At 41.9% G+C, this 20,910-nt stretch overlaps 1 protein-coding gene across 1 annotated transcript in view; it reads right to left on the minus strand.

Annotated features, from left to right (window-relative positions):
- DNAH11 (dynein axonemal heavy chain 11) overlaps positions 1 to 20,910 on the minus strand; it is a 317,403-nt gene that overhangs the window by 179,089 nt on the left and 117,404 nt on the right. The window contains exons 31-36 of the mRNA XM_032873525.1: positions 14,841 to 14,972; positions 12,912 to 13,072; positions 8,972 to 9,128; positions 8,709 to 8,854; positions 5,298 to 5,414; positions 451 to 589 (exon numbers count right to left, since the gene is read on the minus strand). Coding sequence (XP_032729416.1) covers positions 451 to 589; positions 5,298 to 5,414; positions 8,709 to 8,854; positions 8,972 to 9,128; positions 12,912 to 13,072; positions 14,841 to 14,972 — 852 coding nt within the window. The remainder of the gene's footprint in view (positions 1 to 450; positions 590 to 5,297; positions 5,415 to 8,708; positions 8,855 to 8,971; positions 9,129 to 12,911; positions 13,073 to 14,840; positions 14,973 to 20,910) is intronic.

Below are 20,910 nucleotides of genomic sequence, written 5' to 3' on the forward strand. Positions count from 1 at the left end.
TACGAAGTACCAATAAAACAGTCAACTTAAGGGGTACCTGGGTGGCTCAGCTAGGTAAGCGTCTGCCTGCAGCTCAGGTCACAATCCTGGGTTCCAGCTCGGGTCATGATTCTGGGGTCCTGGGATCGAGCTCATCCCAAATTGGGCTACCTGCTCAGTAGGGAGTCTGCTTCTCCCCACGCCCCTCGCCAACCCCCCTCCACCTCCTGTACTGTCTCTCAAATAAATAAAATATTTAAAAAAAAATGGTCAACTTAAAATGTCTCAAATTTAATTTTAGAAAAAAAATTTAGAACTGTACAATAAAGATTTTCAAAATGTTACAGAAAATAAAAAAAAATTACTCCAAAACATCTAACCGTCCTGTGAGTGATAGATTACCCAGCATCTATATTTCCAAAGCGGTTTTAATGGGACGTAAAAACCAAGCCAAAGGGAAAAACCACTCACCTGCTTGGAGAGGAGCCCCCTGCAGAGCGTGTACAACGTGACGAACTTGTGGGCTAATGAACGAGCGTCTGCAAACCCTTCAGCAACTAACATGATTTCACAGATTAGCTCAATGTCAGGGGCCACCATGGCACAGGGCCTAAAAAGTGAGTAAGAGAGTCAGCTTTCTAATGTTATAAGGTAGTAAGTACAAATTGCTGAAATCAAGTGATTAATTTGTATGCATATTCTCACGGTTCCCAAGCAACTCACAATTACCTCTGTCCGTCACAGTTAACGAGACCCTTCATTTCAACTAAAAAAATGTCCCATTTGTTACTAGATAATGTAGGCAACTATGGAATGTGTGAAAAAAGCAGAAGAATGGGTGTTCCAGGAGTTTAAAGGAAATCTCTAAGTATATCCAGTCCACTCCTACAAGTTGCAGTCCCTGCAGAAAGGGACGTGGTATCCGGTGGTAGAGGCCACCTTTACCCGTGGCCAGTGCTAGGCTTGTCAATGTTTAATGACCAGCTCTCTAAAATAGAACATCTGCTGGTTTCCATGCAATAAATACCTCCAGCATGGCTAACCTCCATCTAGCAACACATCGCTAAACATGGGCTTGGGAAGAGAGGCCCAATAGCACACCACCATGCAGACAAAATAGATAGAAAGGACCTGAGAGCATCAACACTAAACACAGAAATTCAATTAGGCAGTGATGCGTTTTGAGTACTCATCACCTCTGTTTTAAGTACAATCATATGTCCATATAATTTAGTTTCTGTCAGCGGCCGTGCTTAACCACAAACTCCAAAATTTAAGTTACAATGAAAATTTAACCATCGGCTCTTTCAAGGTGGTACAGGCCAGTTCTGGTATGCTGCCTCCTGAGGCCAGCACGGTTAGACATTTTTTTTTTTTTTAAAGATTTTATTTATTTATTTGACACAGAGAGAGAGATCACAACTAGGCAGAGAGGCAGGCGGTGGAGGCGGGAAGCAGGCTCCCTGCTGAGCAGGGAGCCCGCCGCCGTGTGGCTTGATCCCAGGACCCTGAGCCTGTGACCTGAGCCGAAGGCAGAGGCTTAACCCTTTGAGCCACCCAGGTGCCCCATGTTTAGACTTTTAAGATAAAAATTTACTGAAATGTCACATTTAAATCCCCTTTTTGGAGGGGGACTTCCAGAAAGTCTTCCCCAAAGACCATTGCCATTTAAAGCAACATCTGAAAAAATTCCATTCAACTGAAGTGCAAAGGAGGAACCAAGTAAGTAAGCAAGCCTGTGATTTTAGACATCGTGAAGTACACAGCCCAGTAATATTCATCCACCTGCTCTTGTAGATAAAATTACAGTCGGCTTCATGCATATCTAATTTTCACACTGAACATGCCTAAGTTTCTTGGCATCTGCGCCGAGTCCTTCTATTTAAACTAAGCCCACATTTCCTCCACGTTTTGTACTCCATCATACAATAGAAGCCATAAAGATCAACAGGAAATAGGGGACAGAAAAGGTAGTAAGTTGTCTGGCACAGTACGTACATTACTATTGTAACTTGAATTTACTGAGCACTTTCTTCCCGCTGGACAGGTTCTACAGGCTTTTCACGCACTCTCTCCCTTAATTCACACGACTCTAGGAAGTGGCTACTCTTCTCACCTGTATTTTGCCAAGGTGCAGGCCAAGGCTCTGAGCCGGGTGAGCACACGCCCCAGGCCCCATGGCAGGTCAGGGGTGGAATCATGGGGCTCTTAAGGCTCAGGCATACTGCCTGCACTCACAAACGCTACCTGAGTCATCCAACTTGTCCTTCAACCTTTGCGGATGCAAGTACTAGCATCCCAACATCGATGATGCGTCCTTAGTTAGACCAAGTTTAGGAAAATGTCGTCAAACAATTTCAAGCTTAAGCTTAAAGACCCAAGTGAAAACGGGCAGGAGATGAACTGGGAGGCAAATGTAAAAACACTGCATAGAGGTTTAAGTTTCAAATCAAAGTATTCTATAATCATGATATTGCTAGGATATTATTTTCTGAAATCATTTTTCAAGAAAAACAGACATCACAGAGCTGCCATGCTTGACAAAGCGTCTAGGAGGAAAGGAAAACATTCAGTAAAGCACGCTAGAGTAGGTGACTGGGAAAAGAATTCAGTTTAAATACTCCTATTATCTGCCAAAAGAAGTTCTTAATAAATAAAGCACATTTAAAAAGCATAAAAATGAGAAGAAAATACAAATGAAACATGGTTAAACAGATGGATGGACAAGCAAATTTTAAACTCAAAAGAAATCACACTAAAAACTAGAGGTTCTTACATTATAGGTTAGGCAGTATATCCTTTTTAAGGCAGACAGTGAAGAACAATATATACTGTGAACAGCAGAGAGCTCTTTAAAAATGTAACAGACAAGTCTCTAGCTCAACAAGGCAAGGGAAGGAGAGAAGACACAAATGACCCACGACACACATGGACCACAGGACCTCACTACCGATAACAAGGGAATATCATAAATGAATGCCAATGCATTCAATAATCCAGATCACGTGGAGAGATTTCTTAAAAGATGCAAATTATCAAAACTAATTCAAGAAGGAAAAAAAATCTGAATGACTCCATATCTACTAAAGAAATTGAGTTTAGCACTGAAAAAAACTGCCACAAAGGAAAATCTAGGCCCAGATGGCTTTATTTACTAATTCGATCGGGTATTTAAAGGGTAAATAATACCAACCCTACACAAACTGAAGAAAATAGACAAGAAAATGGCCAACTCATTACACAAGTTCAGTGTCACCCTAAAGCCAAAACCAGATAAAGATAATACATAAAGTATACACTACAGACCAATATCCCTCCTGGCATAAATCCTTAACAAAGTAGTAGCATATGGAACCCAGCAACAAATATAAAAATAGCATCTCCTGACCAAGTGGCGTTTATCTCAGGAATATAACATTAAAGAATTGTTTAGCGTTTGAAAAATCAGTCAGTATCATCCAGCACATCAACAGAAAAAAGGAGAAAACACATGAAAACTATAAAACAACACTTCTGGAAGAACACATACTGGAAAAATTTTGCAACATGGGATTAGTCAAACTTTCTTCACTAGCCTATTTTAAAGAGCAAACGGATAAATTGCACTTCATCTAATTTAAAACTGCTACCTTTGATGGACACCATTAAGAAAATTAAGACAAGCCACAAGTTAAGAGAAAAAATACTTGTGACACATGAATTTAAGGAAGCCCACAGACAGCGCTTCAAAGAAGTGAAGTGTGGGAATGGCCGGTACATTACACGAGAAAATGTTCAACATCATTAGCCATCATGGAAATGCAGCAGACGACACCCACAATGACACACCACTACTTATCTATTAGGTTGGCTAAAACCGACAAGACTGCATGTACTAAGTTTTGATGAGAACGTAGAGCAAGTGGAATTCTTATACAATGATGGTGAAACTGTGTGTAACACAGTACAACCACCTTAGAAACCAGATCGGCAGACTCTGATGACGTCAAACACACATTTACCATGAGACTGTCATTCATATTTACCCAAAAGAAAATGTCTGTTCACACAAAGATCATAGATGAATGTTCATAGCAGCTTGATTCCTAAGAGCCCCAAACTGCAAACAACCCAAGCATCCACCAACTGGTGAAAAGATACAGATGGTAGTGTGTCTCCACGACAGAGTGTTAACCACCTACCAAAAGAACTCCTGCAACACTCAACTGGGATGAATTCCCCAACTTTGGTGTTCCAGGAAAGAGGCTAATAACACAAACAAGTCGACACTGGATGGTTCCACTTGACATGAGCTCTAGGAAAGACACCCTCAACCTCAAGGCCCAGAAAACACATCCCATGGTGTGGGGGGATTCACTTCAGAGGGGCACAAGACAACTTCGGCTGTGCCGGAAATATTCCGCACTGTGACTGCGGTGATGTTTTCACAAACTGTAACCGGAGATGCATGTGTCTTCTTACAGAAAAGTATACCTGAGCAACGCTGATTTACAATCGGAGTTAAACATAACTGGTTCAGACACAGCACAGCTTCTCTGACGGGCTGTTAAAAAGTGTGTCTGTTGGTGAAATATTTTTGGAAAGCAGGTCATCAGTAGATATTTTAATCTTTCACCAGGTAGTTCCAGAGGTAGGAATCTGTTCTGGGTAATAATCTGAAAAAAGTAACTCTTCAGGAGAAGAGATGCTTATAGCCTGCTCTTTTATGATCATAAAAAAACCGAAAAGAAAAACACAAACCCTTCATGCCAGAAAACAGGGAACAGTTTAGAAAATTATGGACAAACCATGAAAGAGACTATTTTGAAGCTACATAAAGGAGCATTTCTAAGGAACTTCTGATAAGACGATAAACTACTTATATCAAAATATTAAACCAGAAATAAATAAAAATTGTACCTAACCTCGTATCTTAATTCCATAAAATCTACATTGTAAAGAGACCAGAAAAAAAAATACAACAATCATCATTTCTGGGTGGTAAAGCTATCACCTTTTCTTTATTCTTTCCTATATTTTCTAAATATTCCATAATTGCTAAAAACTTTAATAATATTATGTATAATATAACACAGAGCTGGTATTAAGTGTTCAAATGTACCCTGTAACTTTTAAGTAATGATTTTAAGTTCTGGCTTCATATTTCAAAAGAGTTCATTCATCATGATCAAAGTTCTTGCTATCAGGGAATCCCAAAGATATAATAAGAGGTTCTCCATAGGGATTCTCAAGGAAAAACAAATCATTTAACAGTGCGAACCAGCAACGTTAGGTGGCATGAGTGTTCCAGATGCTAAACCACCCAGCTTAACACTTGCCTGAAAAGAGCTTTGAGATTTTCCGGTAATTCGGTTCGACCAGCATATCCTGGGTTCATAGTAATAAATATTCCAACGGATGGCTTCAGCGTGACGGCTTCCCCGAGAAATACAAATCTACCGTAAGAAGAATGTTGATGGAATTAAACGAGCTCCTTGAATGTGACTACACATTGACAAATGCAGACCGCGGCAAAATGCAAATTATTATTGGGGAGCTGTTGATTCCTGGGGATTTTCTTTGAAACTCCTGTGCACACATATTCCGAAGGTGTTTTGAAGCATGTTTATTAAAAATGCACTCCCTTCCCCACCAAGAGTTACAAATACGGCAAGAACTCTTTTCTATTTGAGCATAACCATATAGGCCGGAATAGAGAAAGGAGGACTTCACTATTTTGACAGTTACTGAAAGGTGATGTCATTTCTGCCTTCAACGTGGGCTGCGACCCCTTGAATGGGATACTGCAAAGACAGAAAATACCCGTGGTGAGAGGTGAGAGCGGCTTCTTTGTTAAGTCTGCTCACCCTCCCCCCTCACTCCCTCCCACCTTTCCTCCCGCTTATTCAGCAAGTCCCTGCTGACTACCAGCCTGTGAGTGTTCAGAAACCAGCTCTATCACTTTAGACACATGCTAATTCCCTGGTGAGAAGGAAAGCGGGGTGTGTGTGTGTGTGTGTGTGTGTGTGTGTGTGTGTTGGATAAGAATATTACCCACCTTGTTAAATTAAATGAGGATTAAAAGTTTATACGGGGCACCTGGGTGGCTCAGTGGGTTAAGCCTCTGCCTTCCGCTCAGATCATAATCTCAGGTCATAATCCCTGGGATTGAGGCCTGTATCAGGCTCTCTGCTCAGCAGGGAGCCTGCTTCCCTCTCTCTCTGCCTGCCTCTCTGCCTCCTTGTGCTCTCTCTCTCTGTTAAATAAATAAATAATTTTATAAAAGAGTTTATACATATAAATGGCTAAGAGGACAACGCCTAGAATATGGTAAATACTCAAGAGATGTTAGCTATGACTATTACTATTCTCATCACTTAAAGGCACTGGGGAAGCAGGGAAAGATTTGTAGGAACATCTGCAAGGGCCCAGTTAGACTGCCGATGGCTCAGGCAATGGAATGGGCAATGGGTGGAGGAGCCAAAGTGAAGGACAAATAGAAGGAAACTTTCAAATGATGGTTAAGGACAAAGTAGAAGATCTTCTCTTAGAGAGAGAGAAAAGGGCTAAAGACAAGGGCTGAAGTGGTCAAGGAGATGGGCTGATGTCATAGCGTAAAGAGTGAAAAGAGATAAGCACAATTTTTAGGACAAAGAGTTAAGGGAAGATGGATTTTATGTAGCCAAGGTAGGAGTGGAGAAACCTTCATTCCCAGCCAATCCGGCCAGGGAAGGCAGACAGGCCTGGCAGAGCTGCTCACAGAGAGGAAACTAGTCCAACAGGGTCCCTGACGGCTCTCCAGTGAGACACAGTAGGAACAGCCACAGTCCAGAGTATGGACCTTGAGGGGGCAGAGCCAGCAAGATGCCCGTGGGCTTCACTGAGGCACGGCCCTACCGATTCAGTCCTTGGATATAAAGAGCATATAATGAAATGCATGAAACCACGAAGAAGCCCGGGCCTCTGCCCATGGGCTAGCATGCAATCAACAGGTACAACTCATACACACAGACACGAACAGACAGCAAACGACTTGTAAGTGGGGTTGGGAGTGTCCAGAAACCCTTGTATGGGTCGGCTACATAAGTCTCCATTAGAAAGGATGGTCTCAAATGACATCTGAGTTACAGTAAATGCTAAGATTTTGACTAAAAACTAAAAATATGCAGGCAGGGGCAGTCAAAGAGGAAAAAATCTACCTTCTCTCACATGGCTTTAGAGTGGGGGCAGGTAAGGGAGCAGACACGTGGTCACAGGAAACTGGTATCCCAGAGCCATGTCGCAGAAGGACTGAGAGTTTTCTACAAAGAGGAAATATCCAGATGTGATCAACAAAACCTGGAAACCTCTGTAACAGAGTCACAGTTTCAAGGGGCTAGCTAAGCCGTCCCTCACTGGGAGACTGAAGTGTTCCTGTGGACAGGACAGCTAGCTCAGCAAAATACCCTAAGAAGTGGGGGGTAAGTGGGTAGGCCAGAAAAATGAGATTGCCTTGTATACAAAAAATGTTACAAGGAAAACCACAATTGAATGCTATAATACTTTTTTCTTTAAGATTAATTTTTTTTTTTTTTTTTTTTTTTTTTTTTACAGAGATGGAGCCAGCGCAGGGAGGAAGAAAGGGGGAGGGAAAGGGACAAACATGCCCTACTGAGCATGGAGCCTGACACAGAGCTCAACCTCAGGACCCTGAGATCATGACCTGAGCCAAACCAAGAGACAGCTGCTTAACCAACAGAGCCACCCAGGCATCCCTATAATACTTATTTCTCAAATTAAGCCATCAGACCCCGAGTGCCAGTCATGTTTTATCTTTTAGAGTATGGCATCCCATTAGAAGTTCTTAGGGTCTGGAGATATTTGGGAAGTTTCTGAAGTAATGGAGGAACCAGCAGAGTGCGTGGGTGGAATGGTCAAGCAGGAACAATGAGCGCAGGTGCTGCTGGAGAGACCAGCATTCTGATTTCAGATCTATTAAATCCAACAGGCCCACATGACATCAGGTGGTCTCGAGATGCCCCTACAGGCACAGTCTTTAGAGGTCTAGGTATCAGAGAAACAAAGTCTGGGCATCTGGCAGCCAGCAGCAAACAGATGCTTCTCAAAGCCATGTGACAGGGTGAAATCATGAAGGGAACGAGACCCGAAGATTGAGGCCCGTGGCATCCACTATTAATAAGGTCGGGAAATACTACCAAGGAAAAATAAGAGCAAACACTGACGCAGTGCTTACTGGGTGTCAGACACTTGTCCAAGTGCTCTGTATTTAGCTATCATCGTCATCCATATGGTAGCCCCTGTTTTCCAATTTTGAAAAGGAGAAGAAATCAGTCTGGGAACATTCCTGAGGGTGGGAGAAAACCAAGAGGAGGGTGGGAGAAAACCAAGAGGACGGTGGTGGCCCGGAACCTATGAGAAGTGTGCCCTGCAGAAGGGAAGGATCAGGTGTGTCCAATGCCACCAGAAGGTCAAGTCCAATCATGACTGAGAACCGGTAAGTGGATTCAGCACTGTTGAGTGTGTTTTTTCCGTTGTTAATGTATACACTTTTGTTGTAGTCAACAATTAAAAAAACACTAAAAAATGGGAGGTTATTCAAACTCATCCTTCAAAATAAGCCAGTCTCTCTTCTTTAATGCATTTCCTGAGATGGGGAGAGGCAGCAAGAAAAGGGCAAGATGAGGCTGACTGTCTTCCTTCATGTTCCCCTTCCTCTCCGTAACAACAGAAGGAAGCCAGGCACTACTCACCTCTTTCTCCTGTTTCTGATGGCATCGTGTATCAGTTTCACCTGGACGGCCACCACGGACAGGACTTCCACAGAAATTCGATTGAACTCATCAAAGCAGCCCCAGGCCCCTGTCTGCACCAATCCCTTATAGATATTTCCTATGGACTAAATCACAGAGCAAGGCATTAAGAATTTCACAGATGAGGGTTCTGAGCTCTTAGTTTCCATCATTCCAAATCCGGGATAATATTGTTAGAATGTAGCATTTTCTAACTCACTCACTTTGTAGTCCATTTGCTCTGAGCAGTTGAATACATAAACCATCATGCCAAGGGCACGTCCAAGATCTTTGGTGGTTTCTGTTTTCCCTGTACCGGCTGGGCCAGCTGGAGCTCCACTCATGGTTAAATGAAGTGACTGAGTTAAAGTGATGTAACACCTTTAAATCATTGACAGCACAAATATTACAGTCTGATGTGAGATTCTTAGAGAACATGAGGGACAATCTAACTTTTTCTTTAAGAAGTCAGGGTCTAGAATGTGGTACTAACACACAATACTGACATACCCATGATTTGTTCATAGCAATAATAAGAGTCAGAATAATGTTTTATACAGAATTTTAGGCTACTTAAAAATAATAAAGCATGTACTGCTTTGTCTCATTTCCTAAGAACTATGCATTGATACAAGTAACACTTGATTCCCAATGCTACTGAATTTCTGATGCGTCCAGGTAAAGACATTATTAATATGGCAGACAACATCCTCAACCATTGTTTATAAAAGAAAAACAGAAATCTTCAATGTTGAATGAATTAAACATTGACTTCATTAAACTGCTATTTAATGAATACATTAAGAGATATGTAAATACATATCCATGCAGAGTATGCAAATATATACATATTTCAATGTATAAAGCAAATACACAAAAGGCAATTTGCTACATTAAAATGTATGTCAGGAATTCATTCTGCATGTGTTGCCACATGCATTTAGATTATGAAAATATACCTATTTTTGCAGGAAAGATTCAGAGGTTCTCAGACTGAGGAGAACTATGCAAAGACATAATTTGATATGTGTAAAAGAAAAAAAAACGAACACATGGCAAGGATCCACTACGAGGTTTCCATCAATTAATTCTGTCTCAGTATGGATAGTGGACCTAATAAGAAGACATTTGCATGGAGGTCTGAAGACTGGGGACCAGGTTCTACTTTGCCAATCATCAGATGTTAATCTTTTTTTTTTTTTTTTTTTTTTAAAGATTTTCATTTACTCATTTGGCAGAGATCACAAGTAGGCAGAGAGGCAGGCCGAGAAAGAGGAGAAAGCAGGCTCCCCGCGGAGCAGACAGCCTGATGCGGGGCTCAATCCCAGGACCCTGAGACCATGACCTGAGCCGAAGGCAGAGGCTTTAACCCACTGAGCCACCCAGGCGCCCCCATCAGATGTTAATTTTAAACAAGTCTTTCGACATCAACATACCTCCGATTTCTCCTCTGTAATATGAGGTATATTGTAGGGCTCTATTAAGAATGCCCAAGGCAAATGCCTGAAGAAAGTCAGAGTACAATGCAAACAGAAGCAGTTCCTTAGGAAAATGTAAAGTGTTTCTAGATTTTACAGCTGGCACACGTTTGATTGCATCTTTCAATGCATATGGAATGGAAAGACCAACCCCTAAAGTAGGAATTATAGTTATTTTTTTTATAGGGTGGACTATCCCCCCATCATCTTTTCTCATGGTTCAACTTTTGGCTGGACATGTGGACACAGACAACCTTTCCCACCACCTTCCAGGCAGGAACTGCTCAGTGGCCAAGCTCCAACCAACATACTATGCATTGAAATGCCATGTACAAATCCCACAGCACCCCCTTCTAGATGCTTTACCCTTGTTCCCTGGCTGACACAAAGGTGGAAGTCACATCTGGCATGCCAGCCACGTGCTAGGCTATACGGCGGAACTGCTTGCCTCTAGACTGTGACACCAGGGACACACCAGCGTCTGTGTAACGGCAGCCATTCTATTTTGGGTCTCTGGGTGACAGCTTAGCCTTCCACTCCTAACCCGTCCCTGCCGGCGCTCCCGCAGGTAACTCTCTCAGTTACACGCTGCTGACCTGTGTCTCTCAACCTGTCCACACAGGGAAGCAGCCCGCCTACCACACAAAGGGAGGGTCAACACCAAATGAGATGTAATGAGCGTGTCTAAAAGGCATTGCTGTGTTAAGGTAAACAACTAGTAAACAACCCAAAAAAGTGAAACGGAAAAGAAATGCATGCAAAGTGAATGTCCCCTGCAGTGCTGCTCACTCCATCTAAAGCAATATTCAGCTTCCTTTCAACTTGCAAATAAAGCACATGGTGATTTGTTTGTTTGTTTGTTTAGATTAAAAAGCCAATAAGCTATTGGTCCCACATACTGGCCCACTTTCAAGTGTCTCCTCCCTTTTCCTCCTACACCCTGGACCTTCCTTCTTCTTGGCTTTACTGATCATGGCGCATCTGCAGCAGACTCTTACTATTTGCAGTCTGGACGATTCTCAAGTGATTTTGTCAAGGTCCAAGTTTTAATTTCTTACACTGAAAAACGTGCATAAATTAACCAATTAAGATAGGGAACATGGAATTTCAGTTAGGGACAAGTTAAAGAGAACTGAATTGGAGAAACAGAATTACAGGGGTGCCTGGGTGGCTCAGTTGGTTAAGCGCCCGACTCTTGGTTTCCACTCAGGTCACGATCCCATGGTCATGGGATGGAGCCTCGCATCTCGTTCTGCCCTCTGCAGGGAATACGCTAAGGATTCTCTTTCTCCCTCTCCCTAACCCTCCCCTTGTGCTCCTGTTCTCGCACACACACATGCTCTCTCTCAAATCTTAAAAAAAAAAAAATAAATAAATATATATATATATATATATATATATATATATATATAATTGCAATTTATTGGTGATGAACTCACGAGATTAATACAAGCAAGAACAATCACAAAGGTAGTGGGAGAATTTCACAGATGCCCCAAGATCATCAATACAAGCCAGGTTTACAACTTATCTAAAGTTACACTTTCTATAGTGTCTATGAAAGTCTACACTTTCACTCCCAGATAAATTGTATGGTATGATGATACCACATAATTGGGAACACTCCTGTGATTTTGAGATGTTCTTTCTTTCAGGAATGCCAACAAATTAATGCACTTCCCTTACACACACACACACCAAGTAATCCAGCAGAGGCTGGAACACTGATAGGGAATTCCTTACTAATGTGACATATCCTTGCTTCTACAGCATTCTGACCATGTGTATATAGAGTCAAGTGGCAATGAACGTCTAATAATGGTAACCCCCGTCCCTTGACATACTTGAATCACACTGGCTCTATATCTACCTCTTGAATTGGCCAAACCCCTCCCTGTTTTAGCAACTCTGCACTTGTCTCTGCCTGTCACTTTCTGCCCCAGGATGTCTGCATAGCTTCCTCGGTATCATTTGGGTCTTAACTTGCACAATCTACAGCAGACTCGCCATCCAAGATACTTTGTAACATATCACCCTGTTTTATTTTTGTCAAAGCATATACTACTAAAATAACTTTGTTAACTTACTTATTATTCCTCTTCATTCCCAGCCACTCACATGCCACAGTCAACTAGAACGTGCTTTGTGTGAGACCAGGAACCCTGCGTGTTTAAGTCTGGAGGAGTACTCAGCACCATGCTTCCTAAGTGTTTGTTAAATCATTTAACGGATCTACATTCCCAGTCTTTTCTTCCTTTCACTGTAGGTATCCCTTCAAAAATGAATCTGCACGTAGGCAATTCCTATGTTTACACTTTTGATAAAGGGACACGGGGGTGGGGGATGGCTACAGACCCTGGTCTGAAGATGTTAGCCATAGACAATCGGAAAGAATGGACGCAGAGATCAAGAGCCCTGTCTTCCACCATATTAATCTACTCGTGATTTCATGATTTGCCTATTGTCATGATTGCATATTGCCTATACTTCTGCTTCTCTCATCTCTAACTGAAGTCAACATCTACTATGTCTCTTCATTAGTCCACTTACACACGGCTTTCACACCTTCCAAGTTCATTCAGCATCTTCTCTTACTCCGTTCTGCTGCATGTCACACAGCTTTACCCACACTCAGGGACTTTTCTGGCTCACTTTCTCCCATCTGACTCCAACTTGTCACACTTACCTGTCAGTTAGAGGAGTGATCACTAGCCGAGGACCATTTCCTAAATATTCATAGAAGTACTGGAACTGGGCATCACAAATATGAACAAAGCAGTGCTTCTGGACGTCCTCCCACTGATGACGAAGTTGAGACAGCCAAGCAAAGGCTTGGGGACTGACCACCTGAAAACATCACATGATTGTTACACACAACACACTGATAATTTTGAGGCAACAAACTTTATTAATCTAATCAATCCTGCTGTTTCACATTTCTAAAACTCTCACAAAAGGGCCATCTCTTCTTTGCTCCTACAAGTTGCAATTACAAAGAGATGGTTCAGTACTTAATCAGAAATACGTGTCATAAAAGTCTCCATTTTAAGAAGGCTTTTCCTGTAAAACAACATCAGTTTATTCAAGTAAGTTTTTTCCCCCTTTTATGAATCAGCCTAGGGGATCTGATCACTTTTCTAACTTTATACTCACATCACTGAAATCAGATGGAAAAACACACTCCGTAGTCAAACACATAACCTGTAATTTCCATGTGTCAGAGATGCAAACTATACTTTCAACAGTCCATTCTAAAACCAGTTTTACTTTCAGGACAGCGATTTCCCACTTCATTTTTCATTCAATCAAATTATAAACAGGGTTTTATTTTTTCTTTGCTATTCTTTATCTTACTCAAGCCTATCCACTCTTTTTCCATTTTGAAAAATTATTCCAGTCTTGTACATTTGTGATCCTATGATTTCTCGGGGACCATTTAAGTTACCAAAGTTATTATCTACTAACATTCTGACAGCTACATAAATGTCAACACCGCACACTTGTGCATATTAAATTATCAGAAGTTAGGCAAAGTCGTAATTTACCTCTTTGAGTACAAAGGACATGTTTTAAATCATAACTTACCCTACTTCAAGTAATCACCACTGATAAAACATGATATGTAAGAAGGTACAAGATCATACATATTCAAACAGTAGTTATCAATGGTTCATTATCAAAATGAGAATACACAGTAAGGGGCATTTTGCAAGGATCAGTTTAGGATTAGCCATTAAACAACATCATTCACTAAAGGTCCAGAATTTGGACATGCTTTTTCCATTTATGGCTTACAGCATAAAGCACTGCTTGCACCTTCTGGAGAGAATGAAAATTTATTTGTTTTTAATAAATTGAAAAAGAACTACCAAAACAACAAGAAGCATCTCAAGACACATACATGCATTCAAATTAAGAAAGGACCGGTCTTGCTTTAGAGCCCCGCCCCCCTGAGATAACAAAAGGGGTGTGGAGAAAATAGCTGATAAGCATGATAACCAGCGTTGTTTAGGAGACAAGCACACTTGTGACATTTCTAAGTTAGGAATGTATTTTAGAAAAAAGCTGAGGAAATTCTCCTTTCCCATTAAATATCGCCAGTATTTAAGAGATACAAAGTTTCGTAAAGAGATAAGAAGGATATTAATGCCCTGAAAAGATTAGAATATGACTTCTCTAAACTCTGTCATTTAGCCTTAAAAAGAAAAGACAAGGATGGCCAGTATTTCTCTTTCTTCAAAACAAAGGCACATAGAGATGGTAAATGACAATCACACAGGTGATAACCCCAGGCCAAAGGACCAAGAGCATGCAGAAAAGCCTGAAGATGGGGAAATGAACATGTTCTCCTATCCTGTGTTAATTATTTGGATGATAAGTATTAGAAGTTTCTGACTTGGAGAAACTTTGTGGGATACCACTTGGGCTAACTCTCATGAAGATAAGCAGCTAACTGAAATCAAAGTCACTCTTAGTAACCATAACTAACTTCACAGGACTAATTAAAAATACACAACATTAAAAAAAAAAAGACTTCCTCAGAAGTACTCTAGATAATAAAAACCACTTTCAGGAAACAACAAAAAAAGACATAGGATTTCTAAGAAGAACTTGCCTTCTGAGAAATAAGTTTGGCCACCACATCTCGGGCATGGACGTCGATGGTACAAATTGTCATGATCTTCTGCCTGTCTCCAGGTAGGAGTTCTCCCAGCAAAAGTGCAATGAGGGTATTCAACTGAGAAATCTAGAAGAAATTGTGTAAAAAGATAAAGATTACAAATATTGAGTCTTACAGACCAACAGTCTTCTTATTTGTGAAGAGCCCTCTAGCTTACAAAACCATTTCAAATATGTATTTCAGCTAGCCCTCGAACAACCTGGGGGTTGGAGAGAAAGGAAGGGATGATATTAAATTAATTACATTTCATTAATTAATTGACAATAAATATTATAGCTTCCACCCACACCCCCTTGAGCTGAGTTTCAGGAAGGCAGGCAAGTGCCCGAGTAATGACAAAGCTGGCGACTACCAGCAAGGTTTGTTGGCTGCAGTGAACAGACTCTCCATCCTCAAGACAATGAGTCCACAACTTTGCTGGCATGGAAGAAAATGATAAATTTTAAAAGGTCAGATTGAGCTAACCTCCATAAAAGTACCTTAGGAACTAAGTATCAAGTCATCTTTTTGTTTGGTTTTTGTTATTTGGTGTTCTTTTTTGTTTTGTTTTTTAGGATTTACTTATTCATTTGAGAGAGAGAGAAAGAGAGAGAGAAACCGAGATAGGCAGAGAGAGGGAGTGAGAGAATCCTTATGCAGACTCTCGCTGGGCTTGGACCCTGATGTGGGGCTGGAGCAGAGCTGAAACCAAGCATTGGATGTTTAACCAACTGAGCCAACCAGGTGCCCCATTATTTAGGGTTTTTTTGTTTTGTTTTGTTTTGTTTTTGTAGAGCAGCCAGGTTAGCAGGAAAATATTTACAATGTATAGTTATAAACTATTGCACTAATTTTTCTTAGTCATATCCCTATTCTTAGGTCCATTGATTTCTTATATCAGTATTTTTCCAAACTACCAGTCTCTTTTCACAGAATGCAAGGGAACTAAATAGAATGACAGGGAATAGAAAATGTTGCATACAGAAGAATATGTATTGTTTTGTGAAGCTTTCGGTCTCAGACTGTTGAGTATGTATACATATATGTATGTGTAAACTAAATCTGATACAAAATATTTCTTACTATTAATAGCCAGAAAGCTTTTAAGATGCTCCCATAGATGGTCATTTTGTTAGCAGGGATATTTATTGAAAGTATGCCTGCTTTATTCAAGGCTTTGTAGCTACCCCATGCCCTCCCCCTCCCACCCCCCACAATTCTGCCATTTCAGGGTAACATGGAGTAAAACAATACTGCCTTTTCTCCTTTTTACTCTGCAAAGGACAGTCCTTTGCAAACTGTCAGCTCCTGAGAGAATTGGTAATGAGTGAATATGACACATTAGCAGAGACTCTCAAAACCTTTGTGGCCTATTGTCAAAACTATGCTCCCCACAGCACTATTATCGCATCCCAGAGAACGGCCAGCACTGCAGACTCCCCTGAGCCTTCGGGGCAGGTGACCCAGAGAAGCTGCTGTAACTCCAGTAAGGAGGCGGAAGGCAGGCAGAAAGATAGTAACCATAACACGCACGGCTCACATTACACTAGAATATGCAAGGTGCCAGTCACTAACCAGGTTGTCTGTGTCTCTCCATTCAATCTGCACGAACCCAATCACTATCCTAACTTTGCAGATGAGGAAACTGAGTCACAAGCGTATTAACAGGAAAGGGGCCATTCAAAGGCAGATGGTCTGCCTTCCGAGCCCGAGCTCTTACTGGTCCCATCACCTTTGAGGTGGAGAAACCCACTGTCCAAGAGGCATTCCATACAGACTTACATGCAATGGAAGGTTAGTTCAGAGGAACAAAAAGCATGGACTTTAGACCTTCAGAATATACAACACCCTTATCTGCTTTTAAAACTTTACGTCCATAAAATTAAGCCACATGATACAGCAACAGAGGTGATCACTGTTTCACATATGCCCCATTCGGTGTTCCTGAGGTTTTAGGTTCCATGAAGGCACATCTGTGTCTATCTAGGACACTACTTCATCCCCAGAGCCTCCTAAGGAGCTAGCTGTCAAACAGCAAGTCCTCAGTGTTTGCTGCATACACTAATGAATGTACATTATGAGCTTATGCACATCCAAGTTTAGCACCAAAGTTCATACACATGTTGGTTAGAAAAGAGGTGTTTTCACATTGGCGTTTTCTCATCTGGGTCAAGATATACAGGCTTTCCAGTCTCAAATCTTTCACCAGTTCTGGCATTTGCTTAACAAGAGTGGGTTATAGCGGCAGTAATAGTATCTTACGCCTTGTAAGAACATTTATAATTCCAAGTGCTTTCGCACGCATTGTCTTGTCTGAGGCTCCTTCACCCTGTGATTTCTCCATTATTGATTCACTTGTCACCGACCTATAGTCAAGAGGAAGAGAATTAAAAATATAACTCATCAACATCATCTGCTCAGCTTCCTATGCTGGGGATCTGATGTTGTGTCACAGGATTCCACATTCCTGGCAATGCTCTCCTGTAGGCAATAAAATTCCATACTCACAACAAGACAGTTATAAAATGTCTATCACTGGGGCAGCAGCATTAGGCATGATCACTGTTTGGTCATACTACCAATGCATACACGTTCGTGGCCTGTGACATATGAAACACAGCTGAGCAGCTTTAAAAAACAAATACCCTCTCATGCAGTTGGCACTCATTCTTACCCTTGATCAAAGCAGTGTTACGTGATGTTCTGAGAGGATCATGGATGTCTGCCTCAAGTCAACAGCCTCGCCCCACCTTGAAACCCAAGGGACTGTTTTCCTTGTACACCTCGCCTTTGGCACAGCATAGATCCTAAGACGGAAAGAAGCCTACCTTCGAATACAATCCAAACTCCTCTTCATGAGCACAAAGCCCTCCAAGACCTCCGATGCCTGCTTCCTACCTCCCATCACTCCACCTGTACTGGCCTTGATGTTCTTCCATCATGGCTATTTCAGGGCCAGAGAAATGGTTTCATCTTCCTGGAGGCATTTCCTCTCTGTTCTTTACATGGCTGGCTTGCCCTCATCATTCATGTCTTAGTTCAAAATTACATCCTCAGATTGGCTTCCTCTAGCCAACCCATTTTGTATTACCCCCACCCAATTATTCTACAGGCTCCTATTTTATTTTCCTCGTGGTACTTCCTAGTAGCCTATCATTCACTTACTTATTTCCTTGTTTACAACTTGCCTCCTCCACCTGACTCTAAGCTCTAAAGGAACAAGGCCCTTACCTGTCTTAGGTATGATCTCATTACACACACATCATAGGAAGGGAGGAAGGAAGGAAGGAAGGGAGGAAGGGTGGGCAGCAACAAACCACACCGCATCAGTATTTTATTCTCTCAGTCATAGGGTAACACAAATGTGATGACTGTTTCCAGAGATTACAGGTCAAGGCAGAATGCAGAATCCTTCTGCTAGAGTAAGAAGAAAGTGCCATGATCACACACAGAAAAAGGGCCTGGCCTCATCGAGGGCTTGGAAAGACATTTTGAGAAAGGGGTATTTATGCTAAGACATACAGGATGAGTATCATTTAGGTCGTAAAAAAACTCAGAGGCTGGCCCCTTACGGAGGTGGGGTGGAAGCCACCCGAGGCGGCCGGTGCACACAGCCAGGAGACAGCCGGGTGACCCTGTCAGGGAGCTGACACAAGTCTTGCCTGGAAGAGGGGCGGGGCCAGGTGGACCACATGCTCGAAGACACTGGAGACCGGAGACCGAAGGGCGCAACCAGGTAGGGCTTGGCCAGCTTACTGAGGACTCTGAACTTCAACAGCAATGAGATGTTGCTGAAGAGTTTTTAAAAGTGTGAGTAATTAGATGTGTTTTTAAAAGATTTCTCTGCCTGTGTGATGATGAATTGGAGGGGAAACCAGACTAGAGAAGAAAGACCTGACAGCAGAATGCTCTCATGGTCCAGGTAAGGAAGAAGGGTGCCTGGGACCAGGTTATTAACAAAGCAGTGGAGGAAACCATGAGAACAGGTATATTTAGGGTAACTGAAGAGATGTGGTGGCTGACTGGACAGCGGGTAAAAGAGCAGTCAAACAGGCTATTAGGTGAGCAACGAGTGAAGGACATTGGGTGTTTCTTTCTGACCGTGGGAACACTGGAGAAGCAGGTTTGAGAAGAGTGATCAGATTTCCCACATTCTAGGTTGGAGGTGCCTGTCAGATGTCCAGTGGAAAAGCCCAGGACACATGTTTCAGGAGAGAGGTCTGAGCTGGAGGTCATCATCGTGAGCATCTTACAAAAGGAAGGAAAGAGCCATAAAAGCAGACGCGATTAGCAGGGATGTCGGTATGGTAAGAGGACAAAGGCACTGAAGTCAGAGCCAGAACAGACGAGGAGGAGGAAGAGGAGCAAGGAAAGGCAAGTGAAGAGCCAAAGACGCTGATGATAAAGAAGATTTCAAACAGACATGACATAAGGGAAGAGAGTATGAAAGGAGGAGGAAGTGTTTCTAACAACACAGAGAGAGACTCAGTCAAGTGGTGGAACTGGGTTGTGGAGAGGAATGAGAAAGAGAAGATAAAAGTCAAGTGTCGATGTTTAGCTCAAACAGTTTCATTATAATAAAAGTTACAGGGTGAGAGCAGGAAATGGGAGATGTGACATCTGCCGGTTGTTTTGTTTGTAAGCAATGAGAAACTTGGGAATGTTTAAATGAGCACAGCGAGGAGCGAAAATGAGACTCGGAAGACACAGGAGAAAAGGCAGCCAGGGAATCCTGAGAGTCCCTTTCAGAAGAGACCTGAGTACAGGTGGAGAAAGGGCTCGCAACAGTCAGAGGCTCTGTTTGTGTTCAAACAATACAGTAGGTAGTGCGAAGGGATGAACACTAGCTTGTCGTGGCTGATCTAGTTCTCTCTGATGGCATCAACAGATAATGAGAGCTGCTATTTAATGAACTCTTACTATCTAATAAGCATTGTGTGTGTGTCCATATGTATGTGCATTCATAAAGAATATATGTATGTAAGTCTAAGTTAATCATCACAATAACCCTACGGGGAAGGTACCACCATGACTCCAATTTTATATAAGAAAATCTGCTCAAGATCACACAGTTCTAAACAGTGGAACCAGGATTTAGGACCTGAATCTAGGATTTTATTGCATATTTTATAAACATAAAACTTTCCCAAGTAGACAACTTATTATCCACTACCAGGTCATTCTGGCCAGGCAAGAACTGACCTGAATGATTCTGGCAACGAATGGAAATAACTAGGTATCCACTACCCATTAATACTCTTGTTTGGATAAAAATGGAAACACTTTCCAAAAAAGTCACATGACTCATGACCACCACTGAGGTTTATATGTTAGAGACGTCTAAGACATGTCTTAAACAAATAATATGTTTATATGTTACAGATGTCTAAGGTCCAAAAAGAGGGCCATTTGCTTGGTGGGATGATGGTGAGCTCACCACGAAGTAAGGTATCAAGCATAGGGCATCACAGATTCAAGGTCAGAGAAAAGGGCTGGTTCTTGATCCACGGTGATGGCTGATTCTCAGTTCTGTCCTGACCCACTTAGGGGTCAGCTACCAGAACCCTCTATCCCTTCCCAACTGGACATGACAAGGAAGTCATGTTCCTTTTGTTTTAGGACAATACCAACAAGGATCTCGAATCCTGAAAACCACCCATGTTTCTGCTTCAGCAGTATCAGGATCAATGGATTTTCTTTTCAGCTGGAACAAAGCAAAGTAGCAAAGAAACCAGGTCCCACCTTCTCTTGACACCATCAGGGCACATGCTATGGCCTTCCTTTCTGCTGTGCATTTCCTACTTCTCCATTAATCATACTCCTAAACCCAGCACAGTACTGAGCAACCAATGTCAGCAACAGTGCACCTAATTACCTCATTCTTGACACTAATGGAAAGGATTCCAAAGTTTCACCATTAAGCATGATTTTCTCTGCAGGTTTCTAGTGGATATTGCTCAAGTTATAACATTTCCTTTAAATGCTTGTATTAGAAAAGAAAAAGGTATAAAATCAGTATGCTGCC

The sequence above is a fragment of the Lontra canadensis genome, unplaced genomic scaffold (assembly GCF_010015895.1).
Source record: "Lontra canadensis isolate GAN:19392208 unplaced genomic scaffold, GSC_riverotter_1.0 scaffold2, whole genome shotgun sequence".
Classification (NCBI taxonomy): Eukaryota; Metazoa; Chordata; class Mammalia; order Carnivora; family Mustelidae; genus Lontra; species Lontra canadensis.